Source organism: Gopherus evgoodei, chromosome 20 (genome assembly GCF_007399415.2).
Source record: "Gopherus evgoodei ecotype Sinaloan lineage chromosome 20, rGopEvg1_v1.p, whole genome shotgun sequence".
In the NCBI taxonomy this organism is placed as follows: domain Eukaryota; kingdom Metazoa; phylum Chordata; order Testudines; family Testudinidae; genus Gopherus; species Gopherus evgoodei.
This window is the reverse complement of record NC_044341.1, coordinates 15,284,053-15,295,233: the sequence shown is the minus strand read 5'-3', so window position 1 is coordinate 15,295,233 and position 11,181 is coordinate 15,284,053. Positions and strand designations below refer to the sequence as shown.

At 53.5% G+C, this 11,181-nt stretch overlaps 1 protein-coding gene across 1 annotated transcript in view; it reads left to right on the top strand.

Moving 5' to 3' along the window:
• The first annotated feature begins 1,683 nt into the window (after window positions 1-1,683).
• The window catches only part of FABP3 (fatty acid binding protein 3), a 28,187-nt gene continuing 18,689 nt past the window's right edge, over window positions 1,684-11,181 (top strand). Inside the window, exons 1-2 of the mRNA XM_030538676.1 lie at window positions 1,684-1,951; window positions 8,477-8,649. Of these exons, the coding sequence (XP_030394536.1) occupies window positions 1,879-1,951; window positions 8,477-8,649 (246 nt within the window). The 5' untranslated portion in view covers window positions 1,684-1,878. The remainder of the gene's footprint in view (window positions 1,952-8,476; window positions 8,650-11,181) is intronic.

The following is an 11,181-nucleotide window of genomic DNA, read 5'->3' as shown; positions in this document are numbered from 1 at the left end:
ACCCAGGTTTACAGAGATGATATCTGGACACTTGAATTCTTTTCCTGCCACGGCTGTGCATCTCGGGGGTGGGAGGGGAAATGAGACAATTCTCTGCGACTCACTTTACCTATCTACAGAGTGAGAGTAACGCTACAGTGCTGCGTCTGGAACTGCCGAGAACTGATGACCAGGCTGCTGCGCTGTTTAATGGACTTATAGCCTGAGTTAATTGACAAGCAGGAAGTGCACCCAGGCAGGGGAGGCGAATCCTGATTGCCCTTTTCCCCAGACAAGCCAATGCAGATCAGTTCCCTCTGAACACTGGGCTACATGCCCCTGCTGGGCCTGCTGGGCTGGATTCAAAGTCCTGGGGGTGGGAGGATCAAAAGCCAATGGGGGGGGGGGTTAGACACTCTCACAAGGAGTGAGAAACTGACCCCCATCCCTGGAGTTTAGGGGTGCCCTCAGGAAGCTGAGCCTGTCCAGGTCTCCACTTTGGGATGTCAGACCCTGGGCAGAGCAGACAGGCCTCCTGGCCGTTGGGTGGTTTAAACGCCTTCTCTCCTGCTTGGCTCCTGTTCAGATGAAGCTTTTCAGTGACACTGTCCCCACATGGGTCACAAACCCCTGACAGACCAGGCGTCCTGCTGCAGCCTACGCGCAGTGGACTGGAGCCCAGAACCTGCTCCGAGAGCAGGACAATTGGAGGATGCCAGCCCCCGGGAGGTAAGAGCCTGAGGCCTGACGCCTGAGGGCTGCACTCGGAGAGGCAGCCAGCTCCTCACCGTGACCCCTACTTGCCTTGCCCCTAGGGCATGCGGCTGCACTGGTGAACACTGATCGATGGCACTGATGCCTTGGGTGAACGGGGCCAGAGATGGGCAATGCCATGTTACAGCTAAAGAGCGAGACCCCTGAGCTAAACAGGTGGGTGTGAGTGGGGACAGGGCTTAGCCCAGCAAGAGAAGCGGGAAGAAGTGGATTTATACTATGTGCCCTGAGGTCTGGCAGGAGAGAGTGGGAACTCCCCTGACTAACTGGTCCTGGGGGACTGTCTGCCAAATACCTCTAGGGACTGGGCAAGTGCCTTGCTTCAGAGGGGCAGTGGAGTCTGCTCAGGTGGAAATCAGGGGATCAGAATTCTGCTCTGAGCTCTGCCACTCGTTATGTGACCTAGGGCAAGACACCTCCCCCGTCTGAGCCTCACTTTCCCATCTGTAACATGGGCATAATTATACTGGCTTTTCCTTCATGTCTTGTCTATTGGACTGTGAGGTCCTCGGGGCAGGAGGTGGCTCTCCGTGCATGTTCACACCCCGCCCTACAACAATGGGACCCTGATCTCCACTGGGCACAATCTGAGCACAGCTGCAATAAAAATAATCATTCATACATCGCTGCCTAATCCAGGGCTGCGTAAGACTGAAAAAAACCCCAGAAGATCCAGCCAGCTACTAGGAGAAAAGCCAAAGGCTCTGATTCCTGACTCGCATCTGTACACTGGGGTATCACTCTGCAGAGGTCAGTTCATGTCAGAGATTTCACTGGGATCTCATCTGAGCAGTAGGGAGCGGCGCACACAGGAGATGGGGGCAGGATGCAGATGGTTCTGCAAGAACAGCCCAATCCATGCCAAGCTGGAGTGTTACTAACACAGAGTGAGGCTGGAAGAGCTCTCGCTGAGCTCTGCCCCCTATCAGCCCAGCTAGCTGTTCCAGTTTGACGGTTTCTCTGGTAGGCTGGGGAAATATTTCTGTGGCCGCTTGCTCACTCTCCAATCATGTGATTAGAACAGTTATTTAAAGAGGCAGAATGTGCCTAGATTAGAGAGCAGTCTCTTCTCTCCTCTCCTCTCCGCAGTGCCATACGGCAGCTTGCACGGTCACAGGGCTCAGCATGGCTGAAGCTTTCGCAGGCACCTGGAAGCTGGTGGACAGCAATAATTTTGATGACTACATGAAAGCGATTGGTGAGTGACTGGCAGCACAAAAGGGGGTTCTGGGCAGTGCAGTGGACGAGTCTTTATTTAAAAGGGAGAATGATGGCTAGGGGGTTATTCTTTGCCCTGGAGATACAAGGAGAGCTGCAGGCTGGCCAGGAAAAAAGGAAAATAACAGACAGTGAAATCCCAGCTGCATTCCCATTGCTGAGCTAAATTCTGTGCATTGTATGCAGGCAAGTGTCCGCTGGGCAGTGGTCTCAGTCAGAAGGGGGTATTTGGGGTAACATTTAAACAATAATGTCTTGTTTTCTCTGTCTATTTTACACTGAATTTCCAGTATACGTAGGACTGGGGCAAATGTTCCTGTTTGAATAGGGTGACCAGATAGCCGCTGTGAAAAAACGGGACAGGGAGTGGGGGGTAATAGGTGCCTATATAAGAAAAAGTCCCCAAAAAATAGGACTGTCCCTTTAAAAATGGAGCATGTGGTCACCCTATTTGGAAATGGAAAATATAGGACAAGTGTTATTGGCAAGCAGTGTTACTTAGTGGGCAGAATGGTTTTTCTATCTTTTTTTTTTTTAAATAGCAGTTTTTAAACCTAAAATCAAAGGCAAACAGGCTGCTGTGCTGTATTTAAAATGCACACACACACACGCACACACACACACACACACACACACATATACAGAGAGAGAGACACACACACACACACACGCCCCTTTCCAACCTTGATTGGGGCACGGAAGTGGCAGGGTTAATCGCTCTTTTGCCTGATTTCTCTGGGAGCAGCTTGACCCGGCAGGAGGGTGTTCTGCACGGCTGACAGCTGGATGGCTGTTGGGGGAGGTCTATGTGCAAGAGCTGGCGAGCAAGGTCAGTGTAACGGAGCCCAGCCAAGCCCGGCGCGGATATTTCTACAATCAGACACAAAAGGTTGCAGATGGCCAAGCAAGGCATGGCGGCTGGCCAGGCTCATCGCTCTCAACCACAGCGACTTGCTGCGCCAGTATCACTGAGCTCCCAGGCATCAGCCACACCCATGCAATCCCCTCTGCAGGACGGGGGTGTTAGTGGCCCTTTGTGTCTGATGTAAGATCCGTCCTACCCTTTGCCTCGTCATTGCTCTGGCAATGGGAGCTTGGCTTCACTCAGTGCCTCTCCTCTCTGCCGTGCGCCGACTGCTCGGTGCCAGGCAGCATCTGGAGTCATCACTGGGCGTAGGCCACCCAGAAACCTGCAAGGCTCGGGCAAGTCAGCTGGGCCCAGCAGCAAGCGCTCTGCGCTGCCACGGGGGGGCGCTAGCTACATGTCCAGCAGAATCACAGTGAAGCTACCTGGGTGGAACCGAGGGCAGGATCAGACCCCCTGGTCTCCTCCTTGCGGCATCGGAGGAAAGGGGTTTGCACTGTTGCACTGGACACCCCAGCCGCTTCCAACTCGCCTGGGCTGGGCAGTGCTCTGCTGGGGCGGCTGCTTTGCATGTGCGGGACTGCTGGAGCATGGGGCAGACACTGCTCCTGAGCACTGCAGACTCTAGCATCTGCAAAGCATCCGAGAGGGGCTGCCTGACTCCTCGGGGGACCTCTGCCCTGGCCAGCCTGCCTTAGCTCCCCCAAGGGAGGAGATCTGTCCAGGATGGCGAGTGGCTGCTCCCGCCTTCTCCCTAGCAGATTGTGGGGTCTGCTGTGTAAAATGGCTGCTCCCTTGAATTTGGCTCCCAGAAGCTGCTGCCATTGAATAAACATGGTGGGGACATTTTCCAGTCGTGTGGGTTGGGTGGGGTCCATGGTCCCCCCTGACTGTGACACTGAACTATCAGGGGTGCAAAATGGCCTGGAATAAAGGAATGAAACGTTTTGTACGTCTTCCCATGCATACATGCACATACACGCACACACGTACACACCCCAATCTGATTATTCAGGGCCAACTCTGGCCTTTGATTACTTTGGCGGGAGGGTTTTGGCTTCCTGGGAGCAGAGGCCCAGCTGGCACCCAGTGCAGAGCCAACTTTGGGCTGCTACTGGGGGAAGCCAGACAAATGTGGGTGAAGATTTTGCAGAAGAGCCTAGTGATTCTGGGTGCCCACCTGGGCACACCTTAAAGGAGAGGGTTTGCAGAGGACGGGTGCTCAGCAACCTTTTAGGTGTCTCAGCATGGGCCCCCCGAATCACGGGCGAAAACCATGCTGCCGTGGGTTGGCGGTGGTCCCTTGCCCTCTGGCTCAGTGGGAAACCACTCCACCTCACTATGACTCTGGGGTGCCACTCCCTATCGAGGGTTAAAGCCGCAGCCTTTAGGCAGGACAAAGCAAACAAGCAGGCTTAAGGCTCAGGCCTTTAGGTGGGCAGAGCAATACAGACAGTCTAGCGTCCCAGCTCTGGCAGACAGCAGACAATGCAGGCCTCTCGTCCTAAGATGAGGAGGCTGCCACCCCAGGGGGAAGTTGGCAGCAGGGGGTAGGGGGACCCAGGCTCACCCTACCCCAGCTGATCCCAGCCCAGTGGTGGAGTGTTCTGCCATTTGACCAACGGGGATCCACTCAAAACACTCTGCCCGGGGTTCAGGCAACAACAGAAACCAAACGACTGTCTGATGTCCCTGGGCTACTTCCTACTCTCCCACTATAACGTACCTGCGGCTTGGGGTCATCTCTCATCTCATTGGGGTATATGGCGAGCAGCAGTCCTGGCAGCTCATCACCTGGTTCGGTCTCCTCCAGGAGCAGGACAGGGTATGGCACAGCGTGGGTTCAGGTCTGGAGATCTGCAGTGGCTTGGAGACATCTGCTCCATTCCCTGGCTCAGACTCAACTGAGTTAGAGGCATTGCCTTTTATACTTTCTGTCTTGCCCCTTAGCTTCTGGCAGGAGGAGTGAGCCCAGCCTGGCTGCAGTCACTGGGATCACAGAGTGACTCTGAGACATTCCCCTGGTGTTATCTGGACCGTGATCTGCTAGGTCACTCCAATCCTTGACTCTGGGAGCCACATGTAACCTGCTCTGCTGTGAGAACCCCCACTCCTGGGCTGTTCACACACAGCCTCTGGCATGTAAGCTGCTCCTTGGATTGTGCAACCGAATGACACTAGTCAATATCACCGGTCCCAGACACAACCCTAGGAACCTCCATCTTGTAGTGTCCAGTTATGCCTGCTGGATGCTGCAAGCTTATATGAGCTGGTCAATTTAACAAAGAAATTGATCTGTACCAGGCTTGTTATCCCAAGGGGAATTTCTGACATGCTTCAAACCAAACTCACTGCTTCAGGTAGAATAAACAAACAAATTTATTAACTACAAAGATAGATTTTAAGTGATTGTAAGTCAAAGCACAACAAGTGGGGGTCAAATGAAATAAAAGCTAAACACATTCTAAGCTGATCTTAACACTTTCCATGCCCTTACAAACGTAGATGCTTCTCATCACAAGCTGGCTGGTTGCCCTTCAGTCAGGCTCTCCCCTTTGATCAGCGCTTCAGTGGCTTGGTGGTGGGTGTCTGTAGATGGAGGTGGAAGAGAAGGAAAGAGCATGGAAAATGACTCTCCCTTTTTTCATGTTCTTTCGTCCCTTGTGGCTTCCCTCTTCCCCCCTTCAGAGTCAAGTGAGCATTACCTCATCTCAGTCTCAAACTGACCAAAGGAAGGGGGGTGACTCACTCGAGAGTCCAACAAATCCTTTATTGCTGCCTAGGCCAGCGTCCTTTGTTCCTGTGAGGCTGGGCTGGGTTTGTCCCGTATATGCCTGATGAAGTGTGAACTGCCCCTGTGCTCTTGGACAGTATTTGTCTGGGCTTGGTTTGAGCCATGAGGAGACATACTCAGCCTCATAACTACATACAGGAAATTACAACCTGTAACATCACTGTAACAACAATACTCAGTGTGTCATGAGCCTTCCAAAGGCACCTGACATGACAAACTTTGCATCGGATCCCACACCATCATATTATAAGGATGAACATACATGGGGGTGCACAGTGGTCCCACAAGGTAGAGAACGTCACAGACTCCTTCCTCTCTATCTCAGTGGGAGGCCACTCTGCCTCACTACACAGGTCCACTTGCTGCGAAGCTCTGTCTCCTCCAGCGATGGCAAGGCCAAACAGATCGACAGATGAGCCCGCGCCGGCCAAGGAGAGCTGGGTCTTGTAGCTCAGGCAGTAGAGGCTGATGCATTAGGAACCAGGCTCGCAGGTTTGATCCCTGCTGCTGCCCACCTCCCCAGGAGTGTCAGTGTTGGACACAAGTCATTCTTGGCCCAGGCTTCCCAAATTCCCCAGCTGTCACGTGCAGGGCAGGCTCCAGGTTTTCTGCCGCCCCAAGCAGAGGAGAAAAAAAAAGCCGCAGCAATGCAATTGTGCCGCTCCACTATTCAGCGGCAGGTACTTTGCTCTGAGAGGGACTGAGGGACCTGCTGCCAAATTGCTGCCAAAGAACCAGACGTGCCACTGAAGACCCAGACGTGCCGCCCCAATAGCGGCTGGAGTGCCGCCCATTGGTATTGGCCACCCCAAGCACCTGCTTCTTTAGCTGGTGCCTGGAGCTGGCCCTGGTGACATGGTCCCTGCCCCACACAGCTCAGCCTTGAGCAGAGAGGGTGCAGATTAGACCGTCCCTAACCGGTGGTGGTTTCACAGTCAGAATTGTTGCTAACCTGCTCCTGTCCCTGCAGCAGTTACTGCTACATGTCCCGAAAGAAGGAAACCAGGCACTAAGCCGCATGAAGCCAAGCCCTGTTGTGCGTTAATAAGTGCACGTTTGCTTAGGCGGTCCCCCCAGCTTAGCCAACATTTGCTAACCGCTGGCCTATCGCGGGATCACTTGCTGCTTGCCATTGACACCCTGGCTCCCAGCAGCAAGCGCGCTACCCTTTAATCACCTCCCAGGTGTTGTGCTAAACATCAGCCCTTGTGCCTCAGCCATAGGGGCCAGGTGATCCTGCTGAACTGCCCTGGCGTCGAGGCCGGAAATGAGTCTGGTGCATGCTTGGGAACAGTGCAGCTGCCATGTAGACGAGTGCAGAGATAGTGGACATTGGGCCAAAATCTGTCCTGTTGCGCCTTTGCAGTCCCAAGAAAATCAGCGGGCGGGCAGGGGTGTCACAGAGACAGCAGCTGGGAGCTTGCAGGTGTGAACGCAGCAGCGCATATGGATGCTGGGAGAGAGTTAGTGCTCAGCACAGCAGCCATGATTCAGCAAAGCACTTGAGCATGGGTGGGGGGGGCTTTTGTCCCTGAAAGAAGCTGAGCCCAGCTTTGCGTACGACAGACCTTCCGTAAAGGCACTCTCCAGACAAAAGGCCTGCAGCGTGGGTCCCACAAACACACCGAGCTGCAGCTGTGCGGGGAGATGGGTGCACCTTGGAATCACACAGACACAGTTTGCTTAGTGTGGGAAACCCTCTATCTCTTTCCTCACTGCCCCCTCCTCGGTGCCTGCCCTATATCCCCCCTGCTCTCTGCTCCCCTACCCACTGCCAGGCCACGGCAGCTGCTCACATTCCTCTGGGCACATCTGTAACCACAAATCCGTTGCTGCAGATGGCCAGATGAGGGCTAGGGAGCCTGCTGAGGGCTGAGGACCAGCTCTCAGCGGGTGGAAAGGAAGTGGAGCTGGGCCACCGAACAGCTGCCAAAGACCAAGCCCAAGGGCGTCTCCCATTCTTACCAGCGTCTGGAGGGTTGTAAAATACTGACTCTGGGATTCGGGCTATGCCGGGAACCCAGCACAAATGCTGATACATTTCAGAGCACGGCTTCTCTCCGGGCTTTGTTCAGCTGCTCGCTGGCAGTGATTTGTGGTCAGTGGGCCAAGGTTTCCCTCCGTTAGTTGGGAGGAATGTCCCTCGAGAGCTGTGATGGAAGAGGCAACCACGGAACTAAGTGCCTAACTGAGATAAGTGAAGACAAGAGGCACCAACGCTCAGGAAATTGTCCAGTGCTTCCTGGAGAGCAATGGATGTTATTTATCAGTTGTGAATCGGTACAGCTGAGGGGAGAGATGACTTGGGAAGGGGAGTTACAGCTACTGAGATGCTGGAGGGCATACTCCCAAGCTCTTGGTTGTAGGGGTCGGAAATGATCACAGGTGTGTCATCACACACTTGCCCGTGCCAAGGGGTGACCCATGCAGAAGGCCAAGTGCAAGTGCCTAGTGTGAACCTGTTCTCTTTGGCTTTGTGTCTCACAAGAAATAGAAAGGAGATAATAGTTCCCCAGGAGTGCATGGGGAGTCACCCCTTGGCATCGATGGGTGGGAGTGAGGGCAGAATCAGGCCTGATGTGTCTTGTGGGCTCCCATTGGTCCACGATCTCTCGTCAGGAGCTGTGGGGAGAAGCAGCAAGGTGAGCTGGGCAGTGACGTGCTGGAGGGAGCGGCCCTGCTTGGAGTTGCACAAGGAAGATCTCGGGCCAAATCCGAGGCTGGTGTCAAATGATGTGCCTCCTTTAGAGTCAGTTCACAGCAGCTGAGGATCTGTTCCACCTAGTCCCCGCAGGTAGCCTGCAGCTCCCATTCAGTGCTGTCCACTCTTCTTGTTTGTCCCACAGGCGTGGGCTTTGCCATGAGGCAGATAGCCAACCTGACCAAGCCCACCTGCGTCATCGAGCTGGAGGGCGACAAGATCACCGTGAAGACCCTGAGCACCTTCAAGAGCACAGAGATCAGCTTCAAACTGGGGGAGGAGTTCGATGAGACAACAGCCGATGACAGACATGTCAAGGTAGGAGGAACAGTTGGCACTGAGGACAAACAGGACACACACAGGGCAATCCTAGTCACCAGATGGGGATGCTGCTAGACAGCCAAGGGCTAGTTTACACTGGGCCCAGGGCCAGCTCCGGGCACCAGCGAACGAAGCAGGCACTTGGACGGCCAATGGAAAGGGGTGGCACGTCCAGGTCTTCGGCGGCAATTCAACGGTGGGTCCCTCAGTCCCTCTCAGAGGGAAGGACCTGCCGCTGAATTGCTGCCGAAGAATGACTGGGCCACTCAGGAAAATTAATCTGAATTAAAGGTGTGAATTTAAAGTGGATTAGAGAAAACACATTAAATCCCAGTGTGGATGCTCTTATTCAGCATTCACTTTGGAAGTGAATTAAGGTAACTTTAATCCCCTGTGGGAGCCCTCTTATTCAGAGTTCATGCAGTTAACTAAACCACCAGACTAATTCAGATTAACTTTTCTGAATGTCCCCATGCAGACAAGCCCTAATTTAGATCTGTGTCCTGCCCCCAGCATAGCAGATGTAATGCAGGGCTGTGAATCAAATACATGGGTTTCCAAATGGCCAAGGGGGAATAGATATTACTAGAGATAGGCCTGAGCCAAACATTCCCACACTCTCGGGTATATTTAGAATCTAAACACAGATCTAGATCCAACTTTGCAGTCGGCCTGATCTCTACCATGGGCCAAGGCCCAGGGTCCTTGGCCAATGGGCACCCTTTGCAATCTAGATATGTAGTATCTTAGCACCTACACCCTTCAGTCTGCCTCTTTGGACCATTCCTTCTCACCTACACACTCTGCCTTGCCTGTGCTATCTCACTGAGCCTGAAACCTCTCCAGCTCAGGGGACGTGTCTTATCTATGTTGTGCAAAGCCCCGGGGAAAGTGACACACTGTCCTGTCAACCAGGAGATTTGTACTCGAGCTTTGTGCCTGTGGCCCCTTGTTCCAGGGGATGTGGAGACAGCAGCTCAGAGCCATAAACAGCCAGTGCAAACCAGAAGGGCTTTTGAATCAGAGAGAAGGAGGGCAGAGTAGAAGTTTCAAACCTGGACAGCAACAGGTGGCTGAGCCAGGAACATCCGCATGCCCCAAGGATCAGAGAAGGGACAGCAGCCGAGGCTGGATTAATTCCCTCCAGTCCAGTGATTAAGGTGAGCGTTCAGATAGGCACCTTTACTGCAGCTGCCAGGGCCCTACTCCCAGGAGTCCCTTTGGAAAACTCCACCCCAATCTGAGCGGGGCGGGGGGTTCTCCCTACCTGCCCTAGAGCCCTAGCATCCCTGGACACTGCCTCATCAGAGAAGACAGAGTGAACAGCCCTGCTTAGCGGAGCAACCACAAAGTACCCAAGAGCTTGTTGTGTGAAAACCTCGGTCTGCTGCAGGGTCGTCACCCCACCTCCTGCGAACACCACCCCGGTGTCAGTGGGCTGTTGTATCCCCTACTGAGCTTGTTAATTGAAGCCTGGGCTGCTGGGCTTAGGTCCTGTCCTCTCCCATCCCCTGCTGAAAAGCCCTGCCCTTCCTGGAGCTTCTGAGATCCTCCTGGTGTGGGGCCCCGCACTCAAGTCCTTTCCTCGTTGGCTTCAGTGGGACGCTGCAGAAGAGCTGCCCCTGGGAGCTCAGAGCTGCAAAATCAGATCCTTTGTGAGATAAAGTCAAGGGGAAGTTATCCACCCCTGGCTGCCAGGTGCACTGAAAGCTTGTAATGTGAAGGGAAGTTGTGCAAGATAAACACACCCAGACACATCCAGCCCTCATTTTCCCCAGGGTAAAATTATGGAGGTTTGCATCCCCCTTTTTGTTTTTTATGGCGCACCAGGAATGCCTGGAAGGGGCTTTTCAGAAACATTTGTTGCATTTTTTTTATTTTTATTTTTTAACATTAGAAATGTAGGTTTGCAGCCCATTTTCCACCAGTGACTGTGGAGAACTGGTAGGGTTCTGCCACTGGGGGTCTGAAGAATGGAGCTTGATCAAAGGGGGAGGGACTGGTGCTTTGTGGGCTGTTTAAAAACGCTGGTTTGGGTAGCCCCTGCTTAATCCAGCGCCTGGTAAACAGTGAAGTGAGAACCTCTCTTTGGGAAAAATTCAAACACTCCCACCCCCTACGCCGAACGACCCCACTCCAGATCTCCTCTTCCAGGAGTCCGCCAAAGAAACAGCGACGGTAAGTTGGGATATCCATAAAGGGGGGAGGGGGAACCCCACAAGCAGGAAAAATCCTTTTTGAGGGGACGAAACCTGCCTTTTCTAGCCTCTCTATTCATCAGTGGCCCCCACAAAAGGGAGCACGGCCTGGATTTCCACCTCTTCAGGTTACTGTTAGCAAAGAATGCTCCCCTCCCTGGAGCAAAGTGAGATCTGGCTGCACGGACAGGAAGCTGGCACAGGCATGAGGCCGCCAGGCTCCATTAAATACACTTCAAAGACCTCAAACAAGACAGTCTGTGCCCTTTCATTTCACAAGTCTGTGCCCTTTCATTTCACGATGAGGACATCATCAAACAGGCTGGGGTTT